Here is a 14,908-nt window from a genome sequence, read left to right on the forward strand (position 1 = left end):
CTTCCATTTTCCTATCTCTGCTTGGAAAATTTTCAATTGTTCTTCAGGATCAAGTTTCAGTGTCATGGCCTGCCATATCTCACCTAAGTTTAATAGTTAGTTGCTCTTTCACCTGTGTATCATGTAAGCTTAGATACATAAACCTCAAAGTTTTATCCTTGGTTATGTTTCTTTGTCTTCTAGAAAGCTATAACCTCCTGGCAGACAGCGAGGGTACACTGCTTACCCTGGAAAATCTACATGTTAGAATGTCTTGCATAATTGGCATCAATCAGTTTGCTGAAGGAATGACTAGTGAGTAGGACCTTTTCAGCAGCTCTATTGCTTCATAAGCATTTGCTATGTTTCATGGGTTTTCATGTAAACCTTGCATAAATTCATAAGCCAGGGATTCCTATTTTTCTACTTTTACAGATAAAATTGAAGCTTAAAGAGTTATTAAGTTGCCTAAGGTCACACAGCTAGTGAGAGAAGGATCCAGGATTACAAAACTGGCCTGTTCGATGCCAGCCCTGTGCTCAGGACGGCTGCACCATGTGCAATATTCTTTTGTGCTTGACAGTTCTGTTGAAGTGATGAACAGCTAACAAAGAAACCATTCTGTATTACTCAATTTAGTTTGCTACAAGCAGTGTTTATCCTTCTGCCCTGAACTGCTGCAAGACCTCAGAAGTAATTAATAATTATTTAAGGAAACATTAGACTATTGCCCTCGGCTTCCTTTAAGCTTTTATTCTTTAGTTAACATCAACAAGAATAGGAATGCCTTTTTACTGATAAGGCAATACTTGTCAAATTATTGTTATACAAGTGACTTCAGGGGTCACATAAAAATATGGATTAGTTCAACTTGTGACTCTGTTAATTTTTCAAGAGACATTGTCAAAAATCAATATATAAGCCATCAGAGGATGTACTTCTGACAGGTCTTTTGGTGTCAAGTCACCCTGGGAATTTTGCTTTTGCAGGTACTGCTGACCAACACAGACACTCTGGATGAGATGTGACATAGACCCTCTGACCCCATTGCTAATATCTGGAGCCCAATCCAATTCAGTTCCATAATTTCTCTTGAAAATTAGTTCATGGGGAAAAAAAAGAGTAAAGAGCAGACAAAGTCTGATTTAGTGGACAAATACCTTCTTTTCTGTCTTATAAGCACCTGCTGAGTCTGAGTGGGGAAAAAAAGTTATTTCTGAATCAATGTCTTGTTAGTAAGGGAGCAAGACCCTTGTTGAATGTGGAATAGCATAGTCATGGTAGAAAGTCTGATATGTCCTTCTTACAAAATAACACGATTCAAGGAATCCTTTTGGGTCTACATAGCATTTCAGCTCAATGATGAGCTATGAGAATACTGAAATAGACATCCTTATTTTTCCTAACGCTCTTAGTTTCAAATGAAGAAAATGAAAGTATTTGACAACTTGGTTAACAACCCACAAGTTTTGAGTGCATTTGATTTCAGAGAGAAAGTTAGGATAGACATAAGGGTAACTTTGAGCCACTTTTTAAGGGTTTCTGGGTGCTTAAAGAATTCTTCATTCAGAATGTCTATGGACCATCGCTGGAATTGAGCCATGCTTTTGAATAGGAATGGTAATATGGATATTTGGTCCATGTGTTTTCTGGGATTCCTAACTTGTAAGAGTTGGTGACTTTTGCATATTAAGTAAGCTGGCATTTGCTGCCTTTCATTATATGACTTCTTAAATCAAAATTAATTTCTGACTTTCATACATGGGTTCCAGTCAACTGTTCACAATAAAAAATGTTTCCAGATGTGCTGCAGGTATTGTGCCCCCAAAAATGTGACTAATTCTTCCTACAATAATATGATTGGCATCCTCTCTGAGCAGATAACTCATGTAATGTGAACAGCTTGAATTCCTCAGGCAGTTTCTCAACTCTATACCACCTCCAGCTCCAGTTTAAAATACAAGCCAATCTGGGCTTTTGTGCAACTAATATTTGAACCTGATCTGTTTATATAGAAAGAGTACTGAGTCAGCTTAGCATCACAACATCTAGAACTTATTCTAATAACCTGGGCTGCAAGTGGCAGGTGGTTCAAGGTGCAGTGCTCAGTGATTCTCTTTCAGGCTCATATATAAGCACCTAATTGAAAGAACTAAACCAAAACACTCAGCACTGCATGTGTGACAAAACAATTAAAGGTGTAGGCTTATTCTTAGAAAACAACTCCAAAGAGAGATGAACTGTGAGCTGCACAGAACAGAAAGGCACACCCGTGGAGGTTATTATCGAGTCTCCAGATTCCCAAGACAGCAGTAATGCCTTCTTTTTCAAATGTATATAGTTCAGCTCCAAAAATAGTATTTTTTTTCTTGGAAGTAAGCATTTGATACCACTTTGCCATCTGGAATTTTTAAAGCTAAGCATAGGTCCACATAAAAACCAGTTGTTGTTGTTCTCTATAATATATTAGCACAAACTCAGAAGCCAATAATGTTGGGAGTTCTGAAAATAATTATCAGGCAGAAAAATTACTTCATTGAGAAATTTTAGACTAGACTCTAAATGTGCACATTCCCTTTTATTTTCTATATAAAAAAATAATTTGGCACCGTATCGTGACAGAAGGCATGAAGCTCATGTTTGAAATGGTTATATCATGGATATCCTAAAAAGGAAAAGTGACCACAGAACAAATGTGGGTGCTCACAGATGACTCAGAAATTTTCCAGTTGGTATTCTCTTTCTTCATAACATGAAAAGAATAGTAGACTGCCTGAGGTCTTTCCCAGAGTTCATACTCTTGCTGCTATGATCAGAGCATTGCTGAAATAAAGCATGGCACCTGAAATCCTAAAAGGAAAGCTCACTATGCCTTGCTAAAAACTGTCAAGAGAAGTAAAACTCCAGAGTAAATTGCTTTGTGATTCATGATTCCCATCTGTGAACAAGGGCTTAGATGCCTATAGTAGATCACTCTAAAACTGGCTATTGATTATGGGAAATGTCAAATTTGATACATTCCCAAAGCAAGAGTAATAAGTAATTGATGTGAGCTCTGAGTGTTTGGTTGACTATACATCTTGTACATGATGTAACTGTTTCCAGAGAAACCTTACCTTACCAGCAGACCTTAGTGTTGATTCATTTGTTGAAGTCTACTGTAGATGTGTGTATACATATACATATGTGTGTATATGTATATGTATTTATACATAATATTATATAATATATGATATTTGGAAGATGGCCGGGTGTGTGTGTGTGTGTACATAGTCTTCTTTAGGTCCATGTGTTTGAACAGCAGACCTTAGTGTTGATTCATTTGTTGAAGCCTACCTTAGGTATGTATATATGTCTGTGTGTGTGTGTATGTGTGTATGTATGTATGTATAATTATACATATAAAATATTATATAATATAATATATAATATTTAGAAAATGGTCAGGTGTGTATATGTGTGTGTGTGTGTGTGTGTGTGTGTGTGTGTGTGTGTATGTACATAATCATCTTTAGATTCATGTGTTTAAGGACTAAGACTTCATGGTAAAGGCTTTCACTTGCTTTCCTCAGAACAAAAAAGCAATTTCCAACATCAAGGCAGACATCATGGCAAGATACAGTTGATATAATATGGAATTCCTTTTGTATACTCCTAGTTTATACAGAGATCATTTACTTATTTATTTTTGGTGGTGCTAAGAATCGTACCCAGGTGCATTCTACCTTCAAGCTACAACCCCAGTCCTATTTTTATTCTTTATTTTGAAACGGGGTCTCACTAAGTTACAGAGAGCCTCACTAAGTAGCTGAGGGCTGTCTGTGAACCCAGATCCTCCTGTCTCATCCTCCCAAGGACTGGGATTACAAGCATGCACCATCACACTTGGCCTATACAGAGATAATTTAGAGAAATTGGTTTTAATAGTATGAAAAGTTTGGCTAAAGATTCCTAAGTGTCCAAACCAATTATTTGTCTTACAAGTTGTCTCATTTTGGTAATTTTTTTTTTTTTTTTTTGCAGTACTGGGGATGGAACCCATAAACATTCTACCTCCAAGATATACCTCAAGCCCTATTCTTTTTATTCTTTATTTTTAAACAGGTCTCACTAAGTTGTAGAAGGCCTCACTAAGTAGCTGAGGCTGTCCTTGAACCACAATCCTCCTGTCTCAGCCTCCCAAATGCTGGGATTACAAACATGCACCACCACACCCGGCAAAATATTTAATTAGTGAGAATCCATGTTGCATAGCAAGTAGTGTTTGAGAGCAGCTTTCCATTGCCTGCTGGTTGATAGCTTTTTTCTTCCCCATGAAAATCCATCACTAATTAGAAAAGGTTACATGGTAGAGCAGAAAATTATCTCTCCACTCATCAATCCATTGAGTTAACAAACATTATGGAGTAGCTTCATGCTCTGGGAGGCACTGAGGATACACAGATTTAACAAACATTTCCTGTCCTTAGAAGTTCTCACTTCAATAGGAATTAGTGGCTAATCTAGAAATAACCACATGCTTTTATTAGTGACATGAAAGAAAAACATAGCAGAGGAAAGAGGATCAGGGATCAGGTGTACAACTCAGTTGAAAGTGAGTCATCAAGAAAGGAAGTTGGCCCTGGAGTAGAGTATCTGAGCAAACAAGTGATAAAATTACTGTGAGAAGGAACAAAAGGTATGAAGGCATGTAGATTTGAGAACACAGTAATTAGAGAAACTACATACAGTTGAGTTCATTTAGAGGTAAAATATTGGAAATATGTTAGGATATGTTCAACAATACAGAGCATCAGTTCATTGGACAACTACTATGGATGAATTCTATCCTAAATTATAATCACTCACAACTAGAAATATGGAAAAATGATAAAATATCTACCTTTAGATCATAGTATCTGTTTGAAAAATCATAATTCCTGGCTACATCCTAAGTATTTTTTTCTTGAATCAAAAAAAAGTCTACATTTGAGACTTGATAGGCTACAAGAAAAACATTGCAATTCTTGGCCCAGGATAAATTTAAACCATCTAGTAAATAGATAACCCAAATTATTCAAAAATTTAATATAAAACAATATAAGATGCAACTAAACATGGAAAGGGCTTCTGATTAATGACACTTACCTGCATGCAGCCTCTCAAGCCCTAAGAAAGAATGGGCTCTACTAAGGTCACTATGTTTCTTCTATAAATTGCAAAGCCAAACCTATAATATTTGCAACTGGAAATATTCAGCCTCCCACTGGAAATTTTCTAGTAGATTCTTAGACAATCCTTATTATTTCTATCAATGGTCAGTTAGTTAATAAGCATTTATGGAGCTACCACAAAGTATAGCCCTAAAATAAAAATATATACTTTTTGATAACAAGAAATGATTTCTCATGGTCCTTGAATAAAGGTGTTAATGTCTTGAGAAACAAATTCCTCAAAGTGGACAGAAACACTATTTTAGTCTTACTTTTCCCACTTAGAAATCCCTCTTTGATATTAGTCACCCTTGGATGTCTAGAACATGCTGAACTACAACGCTCAACTTTGTATTTCTAACTTCATTTCCCCTAGTTTTCTTCTTCTCTTCACTTGTGTGATTTTTCACGTAAATCTGAAAACTTACATCTCACCCTATGTAATATCACCTCATTTCCAAGGGGAGTCTTGTCTTCTGTGGAAATCAAAAGATGGGGCTCTTAGGCATAGGCACATGCCTATAATTTGAGCATTTGGGAGGCTGATCAGAAGGATTGCAGTTCACAGACAGCCTCAGCTACTACTTAGTAAGGCCCTTTGAAACTCAGTGAGACCTGTTTTAAAATAAAGAATAAAAAATAGGGATGGCGTGTAGTTAAGAGTAGAATGCCCCTGAGTTCCATCCTCAGTACCACAAAAAAAAAAAAAGATGGGGTTCTAAACTTAGTTTTGGTGCATATTTATTATATAAATTTGGGCCAATCATTTAATTTGGGAACTTGTTTCCTCATCTACAAAGCAAAAGACTTAGATCATCTTCATGGTTCCTTCCAGCTCTAAAATATAATGATCTCATAGCTTAGTTTATATTCTTTCCAATAGCATTGATAAACATTTAATCTTACATACCACTGTTTACAGACATTCGCCAAAGCTGCTCTATTTGAATGTGTTTAACTAGTTGTCCAATTCCTATCACATTTCCTTACACGAGAGTCCAAGTCATGTTGCCAAGCTATTGTTAAAGTCATGGTATTCCAAGCTATAATATTGAGAAGATGTCTTTTTGGTGAAATGTACTCTTAGTGAACTCATACTGATTTCTAATAATGTCTGGTTCATTTCTAAGTGTTTCCATGTTATTAGAAAACCCTGGGCTAGCAAATTACCAAAATATTTTTGCTTGTTGCTTTATATTTCTTCTTCATTTACATTCCCTGAATTTGCCCTTCTTCCTCCCTTTTCACCTTTAGACAGTCCTCCCATTATCGATTTATCAAAGGTTATTGATAGTGATTCCATAACTTAACATGTGATTTCTTCCAGAACTTATTAGTAGTGGCAAACCCAGTATGTTTATGGAATTTTCTATTGGTCTTGTCCCCTACTATGGTATGAAAAAACGTGTGTGTGTGTGTGTGTGTGTGTGTGTGTGTGTGTGTGCATGTGTGTGTATGTGTGTGTTACTAGAAATTAAACCCAGGAGAATTCTACCTTTGAGCTATAACCCCAGCATTTCTTATTTTTTGTTTTGAAACAAAGTCCCACTATGTTGCTAAGATTGGTCTTAAATCTGCAACCCGCAGGGCATGGTGACGCACATTGTAATCCCCGTGTTTGGGAGGCAGAGACAGGAGAATCGCACTGGTTCGAAGCCAGCCTCACTGGCTTAAGAGACCCTGCTTCCAAATAAAAATATAAAATGGGTCTGGGAGTGGAGCCCGGAGGTAGAAGGGTTTCCAGAAACCCCAGTGCCACACACACACACACACACAAAAAAAAAAAAAATCTGCAATCCTCCTGTCTCAGCCTAACAAGCACTAAGATTACAGGCATGTGCCCCCAGGCCCAGTTTGGGAAAACTTTTTCACATTTTTTTGTCTTAATATTTCTATGTTACTACATCCATAATGGTAAGAATGAGACACCTTTTGATTTCATTCTTGTATGGAATCAGCTTCCCCATCCATTAGTTTTATTTCTTCCTGCCATATCATCTACTCAAACATAATTTAAAACAATAAGAACAACAAAAATAATTTCGCTTCATTTCCACATTCTGTGCACAGGTACAATCTTATCTGATCATTTATATTGCCTATGGGGATAACCCAACAAAACTTCCACACACATTGCATGTCACTAGTACTTTTATCACTCAAATCCCACAATGAATCCCACCAACTCAGCAGGGACTTTATGGAGTTCTTGTGTTCTCTATCTTGTTGAGCCTATTTCATACAGTATGAATTATTTTTAAGTCTTTTCTGGCTGTCTTAAGCTATATTCCTTTTTAGACACTGTATTTATATAGGTATAGAAGCATATATCTACTTTAAAAATGCTTTTCCTTAAGACATCTATAACTAGATCCTGTTCTTCCTTCCTCCTTTTCTACTAATAATAACATAATTGGGCAACTTTCTTCCAAAATTTCATATTACTTCCCCATCCTAAAATAATTCTTCCTTTATTATTCAAAATATAATGTCCAATGTAGGAGTTTCCCTCATTTTTTTCATGCTAATTCAGAGAAACCATATGGCTAGTAAGTAAGTTGGGGATGTTTAAAATGTCCAACATTTAGAAAATTAAACAGGGGACTCAGGGCAGCTTCAACTACCTGAACATTCCCTAACCCTAATTTAAAATTTACATTAAAAAGAATCCTACTAAAAGCAACCAGGCTATTTATGGTGTACACCATAATATTGTTTCTGTTCTTCTCTCTTGCTCTTCCTTCCTGTATGTCTTTCTGTGCTTCAAGTATTAGTTCACAGTCATACCATACATCGTAGAGAGGAATTTGTGAAGGGATGGCCTTGTTACTTGAAGTGAAAGTACTTAGTTTTCACCTTGTTTTGCCTCCACATGCCAACCTGACAACAAAGAATATTTTGAATATAAAAGAAGATATTACACACACACACACACACACACACACACACACACACACCACTCAGGACATTGATATCTTATTTTACAACAGAACAAACACATTTCAAAATGCATAATGCAAACTATGATCATTGTTCTTTTCTAGAAATCAGATTGGTACAGGGAAGAAAATGAGGGGAAGAGAAGAAAAACATATTAATAATTCACTGCCTTCTCTGGTAATTTAAGCATTTTTACTCTTATAATCTAAGAAAACTAATTTTAAAAGGAATAATCATCACTGTGATGAAAGTACTTCAAAATTTTGCTCTATTATCCATTTGTATTAAGTATATTTCCAATGTAACATTGAATGTCAAAATGCTCAACTATATATCACTCCATGCTATTCAATACAGGTGATTCAATGAGATTATGCTTACTTATTAGAATTTCATCTTCATGTTTCAACTCACTAAACATGCCTTATTTTTCTAGAGATTGTTGTAGTCTCCTCCTTAAATACACATGCAAAAAAGTATATAAAACTATTTTATTCTAGCTCATCACCTTCTCAAAAGTTGCAGCTCATTGCACCCTTCCTAGTGCAGAAAATCTTTTCCATATTGCCATCATTCCATCTCTAGTTGATTCTCATATACAGTCTACCTTACTTGTAAGTTGTTCTTAGATATCCTGGAGGGGTGGATATGAAGCTGCAGGTTACTATCAGTCAAAAGATAAGATCTTGAGCAACTTTGGATTACTCCTAAACTACTCTAGAAAAAGAAAGTTTCAGTGGTTTGTGGTCTTTACACTCTGGTGCCTAGCTCCCAGAAACTAATGTCTCTAGGTATTCTTTTTAGGACCTTTCCTTCTCTGTCTTCCAGGGGTTTCAGGTCCTGATAAACACAATTTAAAGATATGAAAACTATTGCATAAAGAAGAGATGGTCTCTCCAGTACTACCTAGAAATTCTATTAATGGCGATACTAAGCATCACTTTATTAATCAGGCTGCATACACAAATAATAATTCTATGCTCAAAGTGAGCCAGTATAGGCCATTTTCTGCCCCAGAATCATCCAGTCCCATGATAAGAAAAAATACATGATGCACCAGCCTTCATCTACCCATTTATCTCCCAGGTCCTGGGATACCAAATGCAAGAAATATCTGGGGTTCTAATGTTCTTTAATAATGTGTGTGAAGCCCTTGATTTTCTGGTAGTAAAAGGAGAGGTACCATGATTGGTCCTGGGATACCAAATGCAAGAAATATCTGGGGTTCTAATGTTCTTTAATAATGTGTGTGAAGCCCTTGATTTTCTGGTAGTAAAAGGAGAGGTACCATGATTTGAAAAGACACAGAAAATATTTTTTATGACTTTGGGCTATATCAAGTGTTAGTTTTAATAGCATGTCAGATCTCCTATAACATGCTGTGTAGATACATATGAACTTGGTTGTTGGTTTCCTCTGCCACATGAAATGATGATTAATCAGGACTCAGATGTCAGTCATTTTATGTTTCTTGTGTTCTTTGCGAACAGCTGCCTATTTCAAGCAGTGCTTCCTACATGTCAAATATAAATGCAAAACCACAATTTCCAAAAGGAAAATTTCAAAGTAGTCATACTTATTCCCATATACACAGAATATAATGGAATATTCAGGTTGTTTCAGCTCAAAGTCCACTTAGAGTATTATACAATTTAGCTAGCCTCAGTGTAGAAAGAAAAGATTTCAGGAGAAAGGAAAAATTAAAGCAAATTATTATTATATACACATTATATTCTGTTCAGGTCTTATAAATATATACTTCTACAAAAACACTTTTCAATGCTACTTGATAAACTAGTGTCACATTAAACAATGGATAAAAACAGTGACATATTGTTGATGACTGAGTTATAAGCAGCAAACTTGATTCAGAATAAGTTCTTGATATTTTCAAGCCATGGTATGTTCTTGTCAATGTCCTCAAAACTTACTTATTAGATTTTTAACTTAAAAATAACATAAGAAAAGCATGTTGTGTGTGCTTTCCTTCCACTGAATCAAAGCAGAATCAGATTTTAAGAAAAATAAAGCAAAGAAAAGTTTGGTCAAGTTCCTCAGAAATTTAGAAAAGAAAATGCTTAAAATTTTGAGTGGACCAAATAGAATTTCAGTAGAATTGATTTTTTTTCTTTTGCTTAACCTAGATAATAAATGTCTAATTTGGATTGTCCATGTGGCACACAGTTCCCAAATTAAACGCTTTCAGAGACTGCTGTTTTTAGCAAAAGAGGGGGAAGTGAGAATTAAACACCCGGACTCTTTCTATACAACCACAGCCAAGTTGTCTAAAAACCAGATTTGGCCAATTCACTATAGTTCATTGTTTGAACTATAGCAAGACCCTGGAAACTTAAAACCACCACACTGTGAACGTCTGAACAGATTTGCCTACTCTAGGGTGTAGTGCAGAGATTAGAAAAGTCTAGCAAAAGCAATTTCCTTCTTATTTCTCTACTATGCCATTTTTTTTCCCAAAGCAAACACTACCTACTTTGGACCAGCTCTGTAATATCCTAGTATCCAGGGATGAGTCTGACATACATTTCAAAAATAATAATAATAATAATAATAATAATAATAATAATAAACATGTACCCATCTAGCGGTGAAAAGTTGCTGGTAAAAGGTGTGGATGCTGTGGTGGTTTTCCACATCCGATGTGGGTTTTTAAGAAGGTACTTCCTCTTTCTTCCTCTCGCAGGTGGCAAACCTCCTGCGGCTCTTCCAGATCCCTCAGATCAGCTATGCCTCCACCAGTGCCAAGCTCAGCGACAAGTCGCGCTACGATTACTTTGCCAGGACCGTGCCCCCCGACTTCTACCAGGCCAAAGCCATGGCCGAGATCCTGCGCTTCTTCAACTGGACCTACGTGTCAACGGTGGCCTCGGAGGGCGACTACGGAGAGACGGGGATCGAGGCTTTCGAGCAGGAGGCCCGCCTGCGCAACATCTGCATCGCCACGGCGGAGAAGGTGGGCCGCTCCAACATCCGCAAGTCCTACGACAGCGTGATCCGCGAGCTGCTGCAGAAGCCCAATGCGCGCGTCGTGGTCCTCTTCATGCGCAGCGACGACTCCCGGGAGCTCATCGCTGCAGCCAGCCGCGCCAACGCCTCCTTCACCTGGGTGGCCAGCGACGGCTGGGGCGCGCAGGAGAGCATCGTCAAGGGCAGCGAGCACGTGGCCTACGGCGCCATCACCCTGGAGCTGGCCTCCCAGCCCATCCGCCAGTTCGACCGCTACTTCCAGAGCCTCAACCCCTACAACAATCACCGCAACCCCTGGTTCCGGGACTTCTGGGAGCAGAAGTTCCAGTGTAGCCTCCAAAACAAAAGGAACCACCGGCGGGTTTGCGAGAAGCATCTGGCCATCGACAGCAGCAACTATGAGCAAGAATCTAAGATTATGTTTGTGGTGAATGCGGTGTACGCCATGGCCCACGCCCTGCATAAAATGCAGCGCACACTCTGTCCCAATACGACCAAGCTCTGTGATGCAATGAAGATCCTGGACGGGAAGAAGCTCTACAAGGATTACTTGCTGAAAATTAACTTCACAGGTAAGAGAGCAGCCTCCACTCATCCATGGGGCAGCCATAAATCCTTGTTTCTCTCTCCCTCCCTCCCTCCCTCTCTCTCCCTCCCTCCCTCCCTCCCTCCCTCCCTCCCTCCCTCCCTCCCTCCCTCCCTCTCTCTCTCTCTCTCTCTCTCTCTCTCTCTCTCTCTCTCTCTCTCTCTCTCTCACACACACACACACACGTCCAAACTGTGAAGCAAATATTCCCAGGTACAACGTGGCAGCTCTTTAAGGTTCTTACTCATTTTTGAGTAATCTTGGCTGGTCCACCACATGAAATTGAAAGGTCCCCTCGGCCAGGTTGATGGCCTCTCACTGTGGCAGCTGCCTAGATGTGGGCCAGGCTACATTTACTCTTTTTCATTGTGAACTGTAGGATATGACACATGCGGTGTGGGCATTTAATCGTCTTTGGCAGAATTGGCAACTCTCTAAGGAACATGAACTTCCTAGCCTTCCTTTGTGAGTGATTGAGCAAAAGAATCTCATAACTTTCACAGTGGGTGAGAAAAAAAAATCATTTTTTCCCAGACTGAATTAGGGGCAAAACAGAAAAGATACCCAGGCCACGATAACTTCCGGACAGTATAGCTTATTCTTTCTGATATACAAAAAAAATCTCCCTATGGGTTTTAAAAATTATAGATTTTTTCATATTATGAAATAAAGCTATTTTGCTATGAGACTGAATATAAGGGAAGTGAAGGCCAATGAAAACCACTCTGAGCAAAACCTACAAGAAGTATTCAAAGAGGCTTTTGCTGCCTCTTTGTTTATTTCTAAATATGGTCTAAATATATCTAAATATAATAATTCATTCTAATGCAGTACAAACATATAAAAACAATCATTAGATTCTCATTCTTTACCAAAGTCCATGTGATATCAGCTCATTAAGGTAGTTGTTTTGGGAATGACAGCTTAATCTCAAATCATAGAATGGTAAGTAATATTGTTGGGCACAAAAGATTTTGATACTAAAATTATTAGAATTATACAGTGCTTTCATTTGCCTGGATTATTAGTAATCTTCCATGTTCTAAGGCATCATTCTAGTCTGCACAGTGTCTATTAACTTATTTACCACCTATGACCTGAAAGTTTATATGCTTAACCATACTTTCATTGGAACAAGTGGCAATTCTCATATCTTCCTTAAAGGTGGTCCCTCAGAAGTCAAGTGGTCTGCAAAACTGCATTTTAACCTATAACTATTGGCTCCTATTCCAGAGTTTTCATACCTCAGGCAGCCATAGGAATAAACACACACAATAGCCTCATGCCTTTTGTGTGTGTGTATGGTACTGGGGTTCCTGGAAGCCCTTCTACCTGGGGACTACACTCCGAGACCTATTTTATATTTTATTTGGAAACAGGGTCTTCTAAGCCAGCAAGGCTGGCTTCAAACCTCTGCAATCCTCCTGTCTCTGCCTCCCAAGCGCAGATTACAAGAGTGCACTACCAGGCCCGGCTCCTCATGCCTTTTTGCCCAACTTTTCTTTTCTTTATTCTCACCCAAATAAGGCAAATGTATATAATACAAATCATTAATGCCATGATTCTCTCTTATCAACTGATAAATACAACCTAGACCATCAGAATAGTTACCGAAAGTGGTAAAGATTAATTTTGTGTGTCCTGTATTCCCACAGATATACCAGTTCATATAGAAATAAAAAATAGCAATAAATTAGAATTCAACTAAAAATCTAAAATCGGTTCCTATTGTCATCTCCAGAAGATAAGAATAGGCCCTAGCTTGAGTCAGAATAAAAATTTCTTACTCTAAAAGTAAATGAACCCTTAGGTACCCATAACCAGTATCTATAATACATTTAATTCTTAAAAATAAGACTCAAAATGAACCCCCCAATGTTCTTGGGATAATCATTTATCTTTTTTCACCACACTTATTAATTAACATTTTTAGTTTGTTTCTTGTTCCTTAGCATGAAATATAAACATACTAATTTATCAACAATGAACATCAGAAACTCAGCTTTCAGAGAGCCTGTGCTTTAGGTAACCAAAACATTTTCCTTCATCTGACTTCTTGGGTCTTAAAAGGCAAAGAAAAGTGAAGAAATAAGGCCATTATTTGGATAAATAAAACAAAAGTATCTTCTTTTTGTCTGCCTTGTTCAATTACTGGCTTCAATTCTACAATTCAGCTTGGCTGTGCAGACCTGACCACAAAGTGATATTTCAGCTTTCTCAATTTGCCAGACATTACCAGTCATTCTCCCTCCATCTCTGAAGAAAGTAGGAGGGTGAAAAACAGATTTAAACCACAAAAAAATGGAGGAAATTTAGACCAGCCACAAGGTAAATATGCTTCGCAATGAGAATTAGATGAGAAAATGCATCACTATGGGAGAATACCCAAGAATCTAAGTTAGCTAAATAGAACATTTAAAAAATAAAAAAGGAAGACATTGACTATAAGAATCTAGCACCCCACTAGGAGTGCTACATAGAAAAGAATGTAGATTATAGAATGTCAACTTGAGTTTATGGTAACCTGTATATGACTATATATGTATATTGAAAAGTACCAATGTATTTTTTTGTATTTTCTTCTGAAATAGTATCTCTGTTTCTCTAACTTGAATATTGATGCATCATACTAGGCACAATAATAAACACTTAGCAGACACTACATATTCCCCTCAGTTGGGTGGAAAAAGTCTTCCTGCCATCTACTTGTACCAGATACATTTATTCCAAGATTCTTACAAAAAGAGACAGTAGTAGATTATACTCTAGTAGCTTTAATCTTTACAAGATGAAAGAGCGAGCCTTTCTGAGTATTCTAACCTCATAGATAAAACATTCCCCGGCATTTGAGTACATTCTATTAGCATAGGTCTTGTCTGAATTTAACCCAAGTTGAGTATTCCTACTGAAAAATAGATTTTGCGGAACTATGCATTGTTACATTTTCTTCTAAATAGTGAGCTCCTCTGGCATAGGACCTAACCATTGCCCACCTCTCTAGACTCATCTCCAGCTGTACAACTCCTCTTTACATTGAGATGACTTGCAGTTCTCCAAGCACGCCATGCCCTCATTTTCAACTCCTTGCCCTCTGAACAGGCTAGTTCTTCCTCCTAGAACATTCTCACTATCCACACTGGCTTTATGTGGCACCTTTATTTCTTCTTTTATACTTTTATTGGTGCATTATAGGCTCATATCGTAATTTATTTCACAGTGATAGTGA

General features: G+C 37.6%; 1 protein-coding gene across 1 annotated transcript in view; it reads left to right on the forward strand.

Annotated features, from left to right (window-relative positions):
* Positions 1-14,908, forward strand: part of GRM3 (glutamate metabotropic receptor 3) — a gene marked incomplete at both ends in the record, with an annotated part of 94,127 nt that overhangs the window by 11,162 nt on the left and 68,057 nt on the right. The window contains one exon of the mRNA XM_080701784.1: positions 10,813-11,668. Coding sequence (XP_080557910.1) covers positions 10,813-11,668 — 856 coding nt within the window. The remainder of the gene's footprint in view (positions 1-10,812; positions 11,669-14,908) is intronic.

Source organism: Muscardinus avellanarius (genome assembly GCF_963383645.1).
Source record: "Muscardinus avellanarius genome assembly, chromosome: 9".
NCBI lineage: Eukaryota > Metazoa > Chordata > Mammalia > Rodentia > Gliridae > Muscardinus > Muscardinus avellanarius.